This window comes from Thalassophryne amazonica, chromosome 6 (assembly GCF_902500255.1).
Source record: "Thalassophryne amazonica chromosome 6, fThaAma1.1, whole genome shotgun sequence".
In the NCBI taxonomy this organism is placed as follows: Eukaryota; Metazoa; Chordata; class Actinopteri; order Batrachoidiformes; family Batrachoididae; genus Thalassophryne; species Thalassophryne amazonica.
Genome location: NC_047108.1, coordinates 17,092,302 through 17,109,538, shown reverse-complemented (window position 1 = coordinate 17,109,538; position 17,237 = coordinate 17,092,302). Strand labels below are relative to the sequence as shown.

Sequence of the window (17,237 nt, the reverse complement as noted above, 5' to 3'; positions counted from 1 at the left end):
ACAGAGCTTTCTCTTATCGTGCCCCTGTTCTGTGGAATGATCTTCCTGCGTCAATAAAACAGGAGATTCTGTGGAGACTTTCAAGTCCAGACTTAAGACGCACTTATTTTCCCTTTCATATGGCTAGCATACTGGTACAGTTTTGTTTTATGCTTTTTACTCTTTTAATTCATTTTATTAGTAATTGGAGCGGGCCGTGGCCTCAACTTTACCTAAATTCTGGGTCTTTTAGTGAAGTTTAGGGCTAGTGGCTGGCGATCATCTTAGTATTTCTCTGTTTTTCTTCTTGTTTAATGCTGACAAATTATACAGTATTTCTTGTCTTTCTGATGCCTGATTCTGTTTTTTCTGTCTGTATAAGGTGCAGCTCCATCCAGAGATGGGAGTTGTGTTCGTGTTGGCGATCCTCCTGTCCTGTGCGCCAATAGCATTTCTTGTATATTTGTCCGTGAATTGTTCTGTAGTTTATGTTTTGTAGCATGGCCCAAGCAGAGGGTCACCCCTTTGAGTCTGGTCTGCTTGAGGTTTCTTCCTCAGAGGGAGTTTTTCCTTACCACTGTTGCTCTGGCGGTTGGTAAGGTTAGACCTTACCTGTGTGAAGCGCTTTGAGGCAACTGTGTTGTGATTTGGCGCTATATAAATGAAAATAAATTGAAATTGAAAATTGAGAAATTTTTCAGGAGCCACCCCTGGTGATGACACGTTGATAACAGATGTGTTTACTGGTTTTGTGTCTCATCTGAATTCTCGGGTCCTCAGCTCTTCCTGTTCCAGTTGTTACGCGGCCTGTCATACTGCCACCGCCGGAAGGTTCTGCATCGGGACCTGAAGCCTCAGAACCTGCTGATCAATGACCGAGGAGAGCTGAAACTAGCAGACTTTGGTGAGTCCGCTGCGCACACGTTTGATGAGAGTTTAATATGTACGTGCACGGAGTTTTGTGCAAAAGTTTTAGACCTTGAGTTTTCATACCAATCTACTTGCAGCCAGTGTGCCGGACGTCGCTTTGTGTGGTGTCAGTCAGTTAAATGACATTTCATTTGACCAGTAACACTTCAGTTCTACTGGTTGAAATGATCACCAAACCTGGTATATGCAGTACATACAGTGACCCCAAGAAGCCGGTTGGTTTTTGGGGTCAAACTCCCTGCGCTGTTCTTTGTAAAAGCCGACTGCAGAAAAGTTACAAATCCATGATCATAACTATAATCTCCAAAGTACTACAGTACAAAGTGCTATAATCAGTTGTTGATTAAAATCATTCTGAAGCTTGAAAGATGTGTATTTTTAAAGGGGAAATGTAGTCGAAGCTTTTACAAACTTATCTGTGCTGTTGCCACATTGATGAGGTGTACAAGGTCTGTGAGAAAAGTATCCGACCTTATTATTTTTTTCAAAAAACATATGGATTTGAATCACGTGTGATTGCATCAGCCAAGCTTGAACCTTCATGCGCATGCGTGAGTTTTTTCACGCCTGTCAGTTGCGTCATTCGCCTGTGAGCAGGCTTTGTGTGAGCACTGGTCCACCCCTCTCGTCGTTTTTTTATTGCGAATAAATGTCTGAACGACTTGGAGCTTTGCTGCATCAATTTTTTTCCAGAAACTGTGAGAGACCTCCAGGTGGACACCGTTCGGAAAAATTAATATGGCTTTCAGGGACGATTTTATGGGGATTAAACAGATTACGGAGTGTTACTGCCGCTTTAAGGATGGCCCACAACTGCTGAGAGCACGGCGCGCTCCCAGCGCCGATTGACATGCTCAGACCCCGCTGAAACAACCAGATCATTTCCAGCGTGAAGGCTTTGTTGATCCGGGAGGTCGTCTGACTTTCACAAAAAGGCAGGAGATGTGGACATCAGCACTTTTTCAGCACATTCCACTGTTACAGGAGTTTTTTTCATGGAAAGAAAAGTGGAGGTACGCACCACGGAGCCGTTCATTGGTCTCACAGGACGGCTTTGAGATGGCTTTCAGACGGTTGCTTTCCAGTCGTGTGATTATCCGATTGTGATTGTGCATGAGCTGGACATGCCGGAACATGTCCTGTGAGGCTTCATCACGGCGTTGCTTTGCGCCATACGGCTCCACTGCGACGCGCGGAACTCCTCCGCACGTCTGTCTTAATGTGCCGAAAAAGTGCTGATGTCCACGTCTTTTCACAATTCCTGTGCTAGTCAGATGACATACCACATCAAGACAGCGTCCAGTTTAGAAATGAACGGCACATTCCACTGTTACAGGAGTTTTTGTCATGGAAAGAGGAGCGGCTCCACCGTGCAGCGCAAAGCAACGCTGTGATGAAGCCTCACAGGACATGTTCCGGCATGTCCAGCTCATGCACAATCACAATCGGATAATCACACGACTGGAAAGCAAACAGAATCCGTCTGAAAGCCATCTCAAAGCTGTCCAAGTGAGACCAACATGGAGGTGGTTTTGTGCCGCGTAATGAACGGCTCCGTGGCGCATCCCTCCGCTTTTCTTTCCATGAAAAAAACTCCTGGAACAGTGGAATGTGCTGAAAAAGTGCTGATGTCCACGTCTCCTGCCTTTTTGTGAAAGTCAGACGACCTCCCGGATCAACAAAGCCTTCATGTTGGAAATGATCTGGTTGTTTCAGCGGGGTCAGAGCATGTCGATCGGCGCTGGGAGTGCGCCGCGCTCTCAGCAGTTGTGGGCCGTCCTTAAAGCAGCAGTAACACTCCGTAATCTGTTTAATCCCCATAAAATCGTCCCTGAAAGCCATATTAATTTTTCGAACGGTGTCCACCTGGAGGTCTCTCACAGTTTCTGGAAAAAATTGATGCAGCAAAGTTCCAAATCGTTCAGACATTTATTCGCAATAAAAAAAGACGACGAGAGGGGTGGACCAGTGCTCACACAAAGCCTGCTCACAGGCGAAAGACGCAACCGACAGGTGTGAAAAAACTCACGCATGCGCACGAAGGTTCAAGCTTGGCTGACGCAATCACACGTGATTCAAATCCATATAGTTTTTGAAAAAAATAATAAGGTCGGATACTTTTCTCACAGACCTCGTAGTGAGCCCCGCCCTCCACCTGTTGCTATGACTTTCTCCGTTGGCCCCACCTTTTTGTTAACCGATGTCTGGCTTCTTTTTACTTAATTTTCGATTTCACATCACTGGATTTATGGCACTTTATTGGTGTTTTTTCTAGAGCCCGACCGATATATCGGCTGGCTGATATTATCGGCCGATATAAGCCCTTTCCAAAGTACTCACTATCGGCCGAAATTTTGCCGATAGAACGCCGATAATTTCTCATAAACAGAACAGTTACTGAAATAATGTTTGTGTTGGCAATGTAAAATGTCCTTGCACCGTTTGTCCAGTAGATGGAGCTCTGACTCCATTCAACTGAGAGCTGCTTACACCCCTGCTTAAATGTGTTCATCACCGGCCCCCGTAGTTTACCGTCACACTGCACTAATCATCTGACAAAAGCATACAAGTAAGTTTATAAGGATGTTGTTTGTAATAACTTTGCGATTACATTCACCACACATTTCTCCCGTTTCAGTTCAACTCAGTTTGATTAACTCAGTTTATGTAGTAATGAGTCAAATGTGCTTTATTGCGTTGGTCATGCTTTTTATTAAGCCCACATTGTGTAGACCTTATTTCTAGCATGAAAAATGTTTGTTTACTGCTAAGGGGTTGAAACATTCAGATTCACTGGTCCTCACGTTATATCAGGGTCCATGTTTTCTTGTTAAAATGTTCTACCAGCACTAAAACCAACCTCTGCTTGCACTAAGGTTGTTTGAAAGTTTTTTGTTCTTGAAAGTAGCAGAATAGAAAAATAAAGGAGTGTTGTGAAAATGTTTTCTTATTGTTTGTGTTTCTTTCCTCTCACAATTACTTGTCTGCAACTGAAAAAGTTTTTCTACCTGTAATATAACCTATATCTAAGTTGCAGCAACAATAGGTACAAGATCAGATGTATTTCACAACTCTTTTTAAGGATATGTATTTGGTAATTTCACAAAGGTTTAATTCTTGATTGCATTTTTTGAACTTGAAAATTCTTCTGTTATAAAGGTAATCAATATGAGGACAAAGCTTCAGCTTTTAGCTCATACCTTTTTGTTAAGGTTCCAAAAAAGAACATTTTATTCATTTAAAAAAAAAAGAAGAATATCGGCTGATTTATCGGCTATCGGCAAATCAGCTGATTTATCGATTATCTGCATTTTTTCATCCAAATATCGTTATCGGCATCGGCCTCAAAAAATCCATATCGGTCAGGCTCTAGTTTTGTCCCTCTTTGAGCAGTTTGCTGCTGTTCATAAATCTAACACAGTTGGCAGTTGTTGTTCCCCCCCAATCCCAACAAATGTTTTGTGCTTGTTAAATATGCTTAAGTCTTTTGCACAGTATGGAGCTGTGTTATGAGTGTTAGTTTTCAGGGGCCGCGCCCCCTGACGTGCCCCACACAGACAATAGTTCTGCTTCCAGTTTGTTTGACTGTGGATAGTCTTTTAAGTTCCTAATTCGGGATTTGAACTGTCAGCCAATCAGAGTCCAGGGTGTTTGTTAGTGAGTCCTGCCCTCTTGTGTTCCAGGTTTGGCCCGGGCCAAGTCCATCCCTACGAAGACGTACTCTAACGAGGTGGTGACACTGTGGTACCGCCCCCCTGATATCCTCCTGGGCAGCACTGATTACTCCACACACATCGACATGTGGTTTGTTCACTCCACAGCCAGATATCTGCTTATAATCGGGCGTCTTTAATGTGGTCGTAAACTGCAGTTGTCTCTGTGTGCCTGCAGGGGGGTGGGGTGTATATTCTACGAGATGTCGACGGGTCGACCTCTGTTTCCTGGATCCACTGTGGAGGAGGAGCTTCACTTCATTTTTAAACTGCTGGGTGAGAATCGACCAGCTTTTCTTTCAGCACACACACGCAAAACCCCAAACCTGCTGTACTGAGGAACCATGCCAAAAAACAGATTTAAAAGGGGGGGGAGCCAGAACAGGGAGATTGTGCAGCGTCTGTTGTCATTTTGTTTCCCAGATTGAAAAATGACTACTTCTTCAGCAGTTATGGTTTGATTTGGATTAATGTTCCTCAGCTGGAACATGATTTCAGACATTAATCCAAATCAGCAGGTAAAGTTGTGCTTCAGGGCATGTTTACTGGCTGGTACGAACCAGTTAAAGGCTGAATTTTAAATTTTATAGTACGTTGTGGAGTCGGGTGTCTTCACGTCTGATCCTGATGTCGAGTTCTGTAACATGATTTCAGAGATGTGTTGAAATCCTGAACAGTAAAATCTTAAATAATAGCAAATCTCTGATATTGTGTGGTAAAATTAAATTTTTTTTCCCCCTCTGAATGTAAAGACCCGATGACACGGCACTTAATGAAGGGCAGCAAAGCCCAAACGAAACAAGAAATCTGGACTTTCGTTGGTATCATTTAACCTTTGCGCAACTTCGTTCTGCAGCTGGCGCTTTGTCAGGATATTTAAACTGTCAAAAAATTTGAATGAGTGTCACTGAAAACCTCAATTCATCCATATTTCATTTTGCTGTCGTTCTTGATGGTTTATCGTTGCTTAGTTTTTGTAATGTTAGTGTTTAGTTTGACTTCGTTCGACCAGCTGAATGTTTTCACACAGTACAGAAGCCAGTTTGTGAGCGCTGCTGCTGTGTTCATGTACTGTTGGAAATTAGAACCTCAGCCTGTTTGCTTGCATTTTTTTTTTTATCTGGGTGGGGGGTCAGCTTCACTGGGCTCAGGCACCTTATATAGGCCAGAATTAATCTTTTATGTGGCAACATTTAATTATTTTAACAAAAATAAAATGAAAACTGCGCTCCTGCTACAAGTAACTGCTGAATTTGAAAGTCGTGTAATTTCCAGCGGTAGTTGAACACAGTGGCAGCAGCAGTTCCTGCATGCTCTTATTTTTTTTTATAAATGTAATATGAGTGTAGGAATGACAATCCAGCCCTTCTGTACATGTGGCAACAGGTAGATGATTCAGATGATTATATAAGAGCTGTTCTGGAAGGCAGAATTCACATGGATCAGCTCCTCAGTGATCAGCTGGTGGAAATAACTGCACATGGGGAGTCGATGCGTGGCTTTCACACGGACTGATTACTGCTCTGATTATATATTCAGTCATCTTTACACTTATATTTATTCCCCCTTTTGGCAGTTTTCTGTTATAAATCAATATACAGTAGGGAAAATAAGTATTTGACCCCGTCAGTTTTGCAGGTTTTCCCACCTACAAAGAATGGAGAGTAGGGTGTCCCAAAAAATGCCAACTTTAAAAAATTTCGAGTCTCACCCACCAAAAAGTTTCCTTTTGGTGAGTCATTCTCACATGTAAAATTGTTTGCCAATCAGAAATTATTTAGAGGTGGCTCAAGGTCACCAAACATTGAAAATCTAACCGCGACAATCGGCATTGGTGCAATATTTGAAATGTCATATCTCTGCCACTGTTAGAACTATTAGATCACTTCTTTTCATTTATGTACAATTTCCTTTGGTAATTTAGAAATTAGCAGCAGATTTGGTGCCTGATGTTTACTGCAGTGAATATGCAATTCCAAACTTGGCTGGTTTACCAGTTTTTTGCAGATCTGAAACCTGGAAGACTGGGAAGTGAAAGAAAACTATAGCACTGTATGGACACTCACCAGTTTTGGTCTCTCTAAACACTAGAAACATTGATATATTCCATATGAAAGCATCACAGTAACATATTACATACCTTTAACCAGCAGCTGATTTTCAGTATTCATATAAGTATTTTCATTGCACTAATTATACAGAAATGATAAAAACAGCCCTAAGTGTTTTTTTTTCAACATTTATCATGAATCTGTAAGCACTTGCAGAATGCAGACAGTTATCAACAAAGTACCAAAAAATATTAAATACAGCCATAATGGCAAAATAAAAAGTAAGTAAACACAGTATTGTAAATATAACATGTAAATAAATTGTCTAACTGACCAATATCATAGGCTGACTATGAAGCCCAGCTTCTGCACAAATTGGGTTTGGAGCCAAGTTTGGACCTGTATAGTCACTGCAGTAAACAGCTTGCACCCAATCTGCTGCTATAATTTCTAAATGACCAAAATAGTAAATAGAAAAGTAGTGATCTAATAGTTCTAAAAGTGGCAAAGATATGACATTCCAATTATTGCACCAATGTCGATTGTCGCAGTTAGATTTTCAATGTTTGGTGACCTTGAGCCACCTCTAAATAATTTCTGATTGGTAAACAATTTTACATGTGAGAATGACTCACCAAAAGGAAACTTTCTGGTGGGTGAGACTCGAAATTTTTTTAAAGTTGGCATTTTTTGGGACACCCTAATGGAGAGGTCTGTAATTTTTATCGTAGGTACACTTCAACTGTGAGAGACAGAATCTAAAAAAAAAAAAAAATCCAATAAATCACATTGTATGATTTGTAAATGATTTGTTTGCATTTTATTGCATAAAATAAGTATTTGAACACCTACCAACCAGCAAGAATTTTGGCTCTCACAGACCTGTTAATTTTTCTTTAAGAAGCCCTCTTATTCTGCACTCTTGATCTGTATTAATTGCACCTGTTTGAACTTGTTAACTGTATAAAAGACACCTGTTCACACAATCAATCACACTCCAGCCTGTCCACCATAGCCAAGACCAAAGAGCTGTCTAAGGACACCAGAGACAAAACTGTAGACCTGCATAAGGCTGGGATGGACTACAGAACAACAGGCAAGCAGCTTGGTAGAAGACAGCAACTGTCATGATTATTTATTAGAAAGTGGAAGAAACACAAGATGACTGTCAATCTCCCTCGGTCTGGGATTCCATGCAAGATCTCTCTTTGTGGGGTAAGGATGATTCTGAGAAAGCTCAGAACTACACAGGAGGACCTGGTCAATGACCTGAAGAGAGCTGGGACCACAGTCACAAAAATTACATTAGTAACACATGATCATGTCATGGTTTAAAATCCTGCAGGGCAGCAAGGTCCCCCTGCTCAAGCCAGCACATGTCCAGGCCTGTTTGAAGTTCACCAGTGACCATGTGGATGATCCAGAGGAGGCATGAGAGAAGGTCATGTGGTCAGATGAGACCAAAATAGATCTTTTAGGAATCAACTCCACTTACCATGTTTAGAGGATGAGAACAACCCCAAGAAAACCATCCCAACCGTGAAGCATGGGGGTGGAAACATCATACTCTGGGGTGCTCTTCTGCAAAGGGGACATGACGACTGCACCGTACTGAAGGGAGGATGGATGGGGTCATGTATTGTGAGATTTTGGCAAACAACTTCCTTCCCTTAGTAAGAGCATTGAAGATGGGTCATGGCTGGGTCTTCCAGCATGACAATGACCTCAAACGCACAGCTAGGGCAACTAAGGAGGGGCTCCGTAAGAAGCATTTCAAGGTCCAAAATCCCCATTGCAGTGTGTGAAAACTTGGTCAAGAACTACAGGAAACGTCTGACCTCTAATGGCAGACACGTGTTTCTGTACCAATTGTTAAGCTCTGTTTTTCTAGGGGGTCAAATACTTATTTTATGCAATTAAATGCAAATTAATTATTTAAAAATCATACAATGTGATTTACTGGATTTTTTTTTTTAGATTCTGTCTCTCACAGCTGAAGTGTACCTACAATAAAAATTACAGACCTCTCCATTCTTTGTAGGTGGGAAATCCTGCAAAACTGAGGGGTCAAATACTTATTTTCCCCACTGTATATGGCTTAGAACATAATACAGTGATAGAGCAGACACCACGGCAAACCAGGGTTTTTTTTTTGTTTTGTTTTTTTAAACTGGAGCAAGAAGCAAGACAGAGCATGCAGCGTGTCATCAGTCTGAACCAGATAGTGAGGATTCTGATGATGGAGATGATCCCTCTTTTGTTCTAGAGGATCAACCAGAGCAGGTGGATCCACCAACGTGTGCACAGATCTCCACAGTGGGTTGGATTGCGCGCTTCTGTTTGCAGTTTCTCCAGGACTCAGGCGCCACAGAGCTCTGTCCCAGCACTGAGTCCTGGAACGCAGAGATGCACACACTGAAACACACTGCTCTAGCAGTGGCTCCAGGCGTGTTTTGTTTAAAGCATGGAGATCAATGTTCAGTTTCCTTTTGTTCCTCTTTCATTCCTTTTGCACTCTTGATTCGCAGGCTATTCGGTGATGGGATAAGTCAAAAGCTCATTCGTCCACCTTTTCTTGCCAATTTGTGACTTTTTTCCCTTTGTTCAGGAATCGTTGTATGCCGTGTGACCGGGCCATGACTTGTTAAATTTGTGAAAGTAGTTTAAAATAATCATTTGTGACAAATTGCATTTTTTTTCTCCTTTTTTACTTGGATAAATTTGGGTCCTGAGCTTTGCCTGTCAAACAAATTTTTTAGAATTGTATTTTTTATTTATTAATTTTTGAAAGGTTAATGGTAGCAGTATTTTATGTTTAGATCAATGTGATCTTTAACTGTTTTTGAGGAATCTTTACCTCAGATTTTGCTGAATTTGGGCTATAGGATTTTGTTGTTTAACAAAAAGGTTGTGGAGGACATTTGTTTTGATCATTATGTTAACTCTCATTCACGGTGTCTGGCATCGTCTGGACAGAGTTAACTGATTGGTGAAGTGTTGCACGATAATCTCTGCTGATGTCTCCATGGTATTGATTTGCACAAATGTGGATATTTAATTTTTTGCAAAAAGTAAAATCTGATGTGCGGATGGATCTATTAAGGCTTTTCTGTCATCTTGCAGACACAGTGGTCACTGAATGCTATGCTATAACACCTCATGAATTTTTTTTTGGATGATGAGGAGAATGATGGCAGCAGACGTTTCTGCTCACTTTGACTCAAATAATGATTTTGTGTGCAGGTACTCCGACAGAGAAGAGCTGGCCTGGGATCAGCTCCAACAAGGAGTTTGTCACGTACAACTATCCTCAGTACAGAGCGGAGCGACTGAGCCACCACACGCCAAGGTCCGTGTGAGTCAGCAGTCACCATTGGACCCTAACCAAAGAGAATGTAATACTAAGAGGCGAAGCTCAAAACGCAAAAGCAACCAATTCCCCCATCGCTTCCTTCTGCCGCCGCCATGTTCGACTGTTCTAAACCTGTCACACCCACATGGTCTGCGGTTGGACACGCGCAAGTGTGCCTTGATAGAGTGGCAACATGATGAGTTGAAAAAAATCGGTTACGTGACTCATGGTGCCATCTTGGGTTCAAAATAGCATTGGCTGTTAATGCATCTGCATGTAAATCAGCTATTTTATTTATTTATTCGCTGAAAATGCCGGGTTGTGCATTTAGAGGCACAAATAGACACAGCAAGGGCTTCAAGATGTATAGATTCTCTTCAGATCTGAGCAGAAGAAACATTTAGCCGACATCATCATCAAAGTTTTGCGAGGTAAATTTATTGTTCAGTCCCATGTACAGTAAAACTCACCTAAACCGTCATCGTATAAACCAGATATTCACAGTCACCGGACTAAAGTCCCAAAGTTTTTGTATTGTTTTCCGTGTAATAAACACCGTATATAATGGATTTTGTACAACAGATTTTACATTGGATAAAATGTCCTGTCCAATTGCATTGTATTTCCATTAAACCGCTCACATGTGGGACCGGAGTCATTTCTGTGATTAAAAGCCCGACCGTAGCCGCAGCCTGACGTGCACCTGTTAAATCAGACACACATTTTCTGCTTTCAATCCTTCGTCTTCGCCATCATATTGTAATAGTTTTTACAGTGTGCACGCTGATTAAAAATGTATCAGAAAAGTTGGAAATATACAGCACAAATTCGATAAAAGAGGACATTTTTCAGTTTGCCTTTGATTTGGAGGTGGTAACTGTAGAAAGAAAACTTTGTTGGGGTCAAATTAGTCCAGAATAAAGCATAATCCAGAGACAGAGAACTTTAAAACTGTCATGTTCGTTATTGCATGACACGGAGTTACAGAGCAGCAGCTGCATAAATCAGGCTTTAAATTAATTAAATAAAAAATCATAAATTGTAAATTTGATTGCTTAACACACACACCTTCAACTGCTTAGTCCAGTCAAGGGTCGCGGGGGGCTGGAGCCTATCCCAGCAGTCATAGAGGGCAAGGCGGGGTACACCCAGGACAGGATGCCAGTCTGTCGCAGGGACATAAACAGACAAACAAACACATTCACACCTACAGACAATTTACAGATTCCAATCCACCTAACCCGCATGTCATTGGATATGGGAGGAAACTGGAGCACCCAGAGGAAACCCACGCAAACAAGGTGAAAACACGCCAACTCCACACAGAAAGGCCACAGGTGGGAATTGAACCCATGACCTTCTCGCTGTGAGGCAACAGTGCTAACCACTAAGCCACCGTGCTTGATAGCTTAACTATTTTTATATTTATTTTCATAGCACCTGTACCTGGGTGTGTTGTATGTGGTTAAATGGTTTCAAAAATGTTGAAAACATTAAAGGTTAATTCAGTATTTCAGCGCAGTTGGAACCAAAATGGCGCCATGTTCTGAGGTGATGTCACTCTCTCTAATCAAGGCACTCTGTTGTGGCTGACAAAAGAAACAAGATCACTACAGCTGCTGCAGAAGTGAACTTTTGTTTTGTCTTTTCTTCATATTGTGATACTTTGAACAAGTACCATCACTTGACCCAGCTATCTTAGCTAATTATAGGCCAATCTCCAACCTTCCTTTTCTCTCAAAGATTCTTGAGAGGGTAGTTGTAAAACAGCTAACTGATCACCTGCAGAGGAATGGTCTATTTGAAGAGTTTCAGTCAGGTTTTAGAATTCATCATAGTACAGAAACAGCATTAGTGAAGGTTACAAATTATCTTCTTATGGCTTCGGACAGTGGACTTATCTCTGTGCTTGTTCTGTTGGACCTCAGTGCTGCTTTTGATACTGTTGACCATAAAATTTTATTACAGAGATTAGAGCATGTCATAGGTATTAAAGGCACTGTGCTGCGGTGGTTTGAATCATATTTGTCTAATAGATTACAGTTTGTTCATGTAAATGGGGAATCTTCTTCACAGACTAAAGTTAATTATGGAGTTCCACAAGGTTCTGTGCTAGGACCAATTTTATTCACTTTATACATGCTTCCCTTAGGCAGTATTATTAGACGGTATTGCTTAAATTTTCATTGTTACGCAGATGATACCCAGCTTTATCTATCCATGAAGCCGGAGGATACACACCAATTAGCTAAACTGCAGGATTGTCTTACAGACATAAAGACATGGATGACCTCTAATTTCCTGCTTTTAAACTCAGATAAAACTGAAGTTATTGTACTTGGCCCCACAAATCTTAGAAGCATGGTGTCTAACCAGATCGTTACTCTGGATGGCATTTCCCTGATCTCTAGTAATACTGTGAGAAATCTTGGAGTCATTTTTGATCAGGATATGTCATTCAAAGCGCATATTAAACAAATATGTAGGACTGCCTTTTTGCATTTACGCAATATCTCTAAAATCAGAAAGGTCTTGTCTCAGAGTGATGCTGAAAAACTAATTCATGCATTTATTTACCTCTAGGCTGGACTATTGTAATTCATTATTATCAGGTTGTCCTAAAAGTTCCCTAAAAAGCCTTCAGTTGGTTCAGAATGCTGCAGCTAGAGTACTGATGGGGACTAGCAGGAGAGAGCATATCTCACCTGTGTTGGCCTCTCTTCATTGGCTTCCTGTTAATTCTAGAATAGAATTTAAAATTCTTCTTCTTACTTATAAGGTTTTGAATAATCAGGTCCCATCTTATCTTAGGGACCTCGTAGTACCATATTACCCCATTAGAGCGCTTCGCTCTCAGACTGCGGGCTTACTTGTAGTTCCTAGGGTTTGTAAGAGTAGAATGGGAGGCAGAGCCTTCAGCTTTCAGGCTCCTCTCCTGTGGAACCAGCTCCCAATTCAGATCAGGGAGACAGATACCCTCTCTACTTTTAAGATTAGGCTTAAAACTTTCCTTTTCGCTAAGGCTTATAGTTAGGGCTGGATCGGGTGACCCTGGACCATCCCTTGGTTATGCTGCTTTAGACGTAGACTGCTGGGGGGTTCCCATGATGCACTGTTTCTTTCTCTTTTTGCTCCGTATGCATCACTCTGCATTTAATCATTAGTGATCGATCTCTGCCCCCCTTCACGGCATGTCTTTTTCCTGGTTTTTTCCCTCAGCCCCAACCAGTCTCAGCAGAAGACTGCCCCTCCCTGAGCCTGGTTCTGCTGGAGGTTTCTTCCTGTTAAAAGGGAGTTTTTCCTTCCCACTGTGGCCAAGTGCTTGCTCATAGGGGGTCGTTTTGACCGTTGGGGTTTTTCATAATTATTGTATGGCCTTGCCTTACAATATGGAGCGCCTTGGGGCAACTGTTTGTTGTGATTTGGCGCTATATAAAAAAAAAGTTGATTGATTGATTGATTGAAGTACGAGTTCATTAATACTCATAGCATGTAATAAGCCCCAACAGCACAGACAAGCTAGACTGTTCACATCCATAAAATGATGATCTGATGATTGACAGCACTGTGACTTTTCTGCAGAAATCAAAGCTGATCTTGGAATATTACACTTTGTAATGTGTGTGTGGTCGTTAGAGTGAGTTTTCTGAATGCAATGCTGTTAATTCCTGTGTTTCTATTCTAAACAAATCCCCATCCAGCAAACAGGAAGAACTGGTGTTAGATGCTGTGTTTTGTTTCTTTTTTTTTAATTAATAAAAACAAAGTTTGCATCATTTGAAACAGACGTGTTGGCAGCATGCAGAGTAAATGAAGTGTTTTTAATCTGACCTGTTGGAGTTCTTTCTCCCAGAGTCAAAATCACAGCCTGAAGAAAGCCGTTGTCCCGGAAGACAACGTTCGGAGAATTCCTGATTGTGGAAATTGCTTATGAATAACAGCGGTGTTTTTAAAGAAGCCCGTCGGTGTTTCTCAGCTGGAAACAAGAAGAAAAATCATTTATATTATTGAAGCTGAAACTCATTTCTGCAATTATTATATTAGTCACAACAGTCCCGGAATTCACCACAGCCGTCTGTCGTCTCTTCAGCATTCTGCTCACCAGGAAACAGATCTCATTAATGAGCCACCAAGACAATAAAAAAAAAAAAAAAAAACTAAGTGACCCTGTCTGGACAGCAGATGACAACATCAATAGTCCAAGATGATGGCGGCGCTGTGGCTGTTGTCTAAAATGCCTCGGAGCTTCGCCTCTCTGTACTACGTTCTCTTTGACCGTACTGGGGGAAAGAAAAAAAATCTCTATAGAAAATAAAATTTCTTTAAACATTTATTGTGAATCCAAACAGTTTGTAAACTACTTTGAATTCATTTTGAATCACTCAAATAGGCGCAGTGATGTATGTGTGTGCATTTCCCAGGATGCTTCTGTGTAGTTTGCTGTAAATTGTACAAATGGCTCCGAGCTGGTCAGTGTTGGTCATCGCAGTAATAACTAAAGTAATTGCAGACTCCTTTGACTTTAGAACTCAATAAAGCTTTCATTCCACCAGCACCAGCTTTATGTCACATGTGCTGCAGGTTTGTTCCATTGTGCTCTTTGTATTTATTATTAATAATGACAGTTATAATGAATATAAAGGAATTCCCAGGAATCAGTGCACTAAAGAATAGGGATGGGATGACTAGTCGTAATAGTTGACTATAACTAGCTAACATTCGACTAGTCAACTGTTTTTATGAGTGGATGAGTCGAAAGCCATTTTTTAAGTTCATTTAACCCTTAAAGAACAGACCTGCTGGAGCTGCCACCGCTCCCTTCACTCAGTGAAGTCAGTGTGACCCTCGGCAGGCAAGTTATTCGGCTCAGACGGGTCGTCTGTGACAAATAAATAAATGCAGCTGTTTTCATGCTAATGCTGTTTTTTGTATTTTTGATTTTGTGCTCGTATTTGCTAAAATAAATGTTACATTTGAGTTTCACCATGAAGATTCAAAATTGTCTTAATTCATTCAATGTCAAATTTAGTTGTCTTCTAGTCATTGACTAATGGTACCCCACTAGTCGACTGATTTTCATTAGTCCTCCCAAACCTACTAAATAAAATAAAGTACATAACAATAATTTACAAAAGTCCCAAATTAAAGAGCCAGTGATACAGAAAAAGGGTGCATCTCATACTGTGGTGCAACTTATGTACACGTTTTCCCTCTTCGAGGCACTTTTTAGCAGGTTTGTACTCCAATGTGACTTTTATGTGTTTATCCTCTTCGAGGTATTTTTTTTTTTTAACAGGCGCGACTTAAACTCTGGAATATGCAGTAATTCCTATAATTAACTCCTGTTGATGTTTCGTTTTATTCTGTATGGCTGTGTTTTGCTCTGTGCATGATGGCGTTCACGTCTGGCTCGGCATGAGCTTGCCACAAAAAAAAAAAAATTGGTGTTGAGCCTGAACCCTGAAACGGCAGGACTCAGGTCAGCATGTGAGGCTCAGCACGTTCTAGGAGATAAAGGTGTGCACGGCTGCTTTGTGTTTCCTTTTGTGGCTCCAAAATCCTTGAATGTGCCCTCGTGTGAACAGGGGGGTCAAAGTGCGACTAAACATCCAAACCGTCACAACAGTTTCTATTCCCCGGTGGCTGAAGGCTGTAAGGGGGGTTATGTCATGGCAATTTCTGTATGTGTTCTGAAATCAACTACCCACATATTTTTAGGAGGAATTTCATGAAAGTTGGTACAAGTCCTTGTTACAGATTGGTAATATGCATATTGTAATATTGTCCAAGAGTGACACATTTTGTCAGTTTCATGAGTTGGTGTCTGCATTCTGAAATCAACTGTCACAAACCTCGAGTTGTCATCAGAATATAGCAAGATCTTGTACCAAAGCAGCGTTTGCCAGCGGGGGATGTTGTGCTCTCAGAGCGCTCTTATTAAAGATGTAAATGTCTGTTTTGTTATGAGTTTTGTGTTGAGTTTTTTTGTTGTTGTTGTCAAACTGTGTGCAGAATAAATTCATTCATGTAGTTTTAACCTATGAATCTGTGTTTGTAAAGGCTGAACAGTGATGGAGTGGAGCTGTTGTCAAAGTTCCTGCAGGTCAGTAAATGCCTCACCATCTCATCACAGTGTAAATGGTGTTTTTCAGTTTGTAAGATGTGGAAATAATCCTGTGATTTATGATGAAATATGACAAACATTTCTTAATTAAGCATTTTAAACTCATCTCAATGTTACAAATTTCTTTTTTTTCCCCCATGTTTTTCATATGTGAGAAGATGGAACCAGTTAGTTGTTTTTATCTTATTTTAATTATGTATAATCCTTTTTTAAGGTGATAATCTTGTGGTTTTAGTTCTGAATTGTCATGAAAAAAATTATTAGATGCTGTAGTTAGATGATTAAAATTTATATTTTTCCACATTGTATTCACTTTGGATTACAGTTGTCGTGCGTGTGTGTGTGTGTAGTTTGAAGGGAAGAAGAGAATTTCAGCAGACGACTCGATGAAACATCATTACTTCAGCAGTCTGGGAACCAGAATTCTGATGTTACCCGATAGTAAGTTCAGCTGTGACCTTTTAAGAAGCCGCTGTTGTTCAAATCAATGTGACTGAGATTTAATTTAATATGATGTTCAATCAGGCTGGTTTTCTGAGAAATGCGTATGCGGGTATTTGTGCAAACGGAATTACCACTTTAATTTTTTTTCAGTCCCGTGCACACAACCGCTTAAGAAAAATTCTCTGTTCACATGAAAATTCAAACCTTATTGTTTGAATTGTCAAGCATTGACGAGCGTGCCACAGCAACAGGGAGCGATATAACCATAATGGTATAGCCCTGCTGACCAATCAGAAGCCCTGGAAAAAAAACAGGAAAGGTGTTTTCTTTGTGGACACAAAAACATCACATTTTAATGTCAAAACGCACAGAAAGACGTGTTTTCCAAAATACCCATGTAGATATAGGCCTGAATATCTTTCTCTCTCTCTCTCTCATGCTTAAATGTTTTAAACGTTTCTTTTAGCGACATCCATCTTCAGCCTGCCTGATATTCAGCTGGAGAAAGAAGCGATCAGACCGCCAGCGCCTTCTGAACCAGGTAAAATTTACAGCCTCAAAAACCCAAACTGTGAGTTTTTTTCGCAGACAGTTTTTGTTTTTCACTTGACTTATTATTGTGACGAGGAGCTCCTGTTTTCAGT

The 17,237-nt window shown here is 40.9% G+C and overlaps 1 protein-coding gene across 3 annotated transcripts in view; it reads left to right on the top strand.

Annotated features, from left to right (window-relative positions):
- The window catches only part of cdk16 (cyclin-dependent kinase 16), a 48,963-nt gene that overhangs the window by 27,114 nt on the left and 4,612 nt on the right, over nt 1-17,237 (top strand). For 2 of the 3 annotated variants that reach the window (XM_034171813.1, XM_034171811.1), the window contains 7 exons: nt 760-883; nt 4,593-4,713; nt 4,801-4,898; nt 9,917-10,028; nt 16,086-16,128; nt 16,500-16,590; nt 17,060-17,134. In XM_034171813.1, coding sequence (XP_034027704.1) covers nt 760-883; nt 4,593-4,713; nt 4,801-4,898; nt 9,917-10,028; nt 16,086-16,128; nt 16,500-16,590; nt 17,060-17,134 — 664 coding nt within the window. The remainder of the gene's footprint in view (nt 1-759; nt 884-4,592; nt 4,714-4,800; nt 4,899-9,916; nt 10,029-16,085; nt 16,129-16,499; nt 16,591-17,059; nt 17,135-17,237) is intronic. The other variant, XM_034171812.1, reaches the window with a different exon arrangement.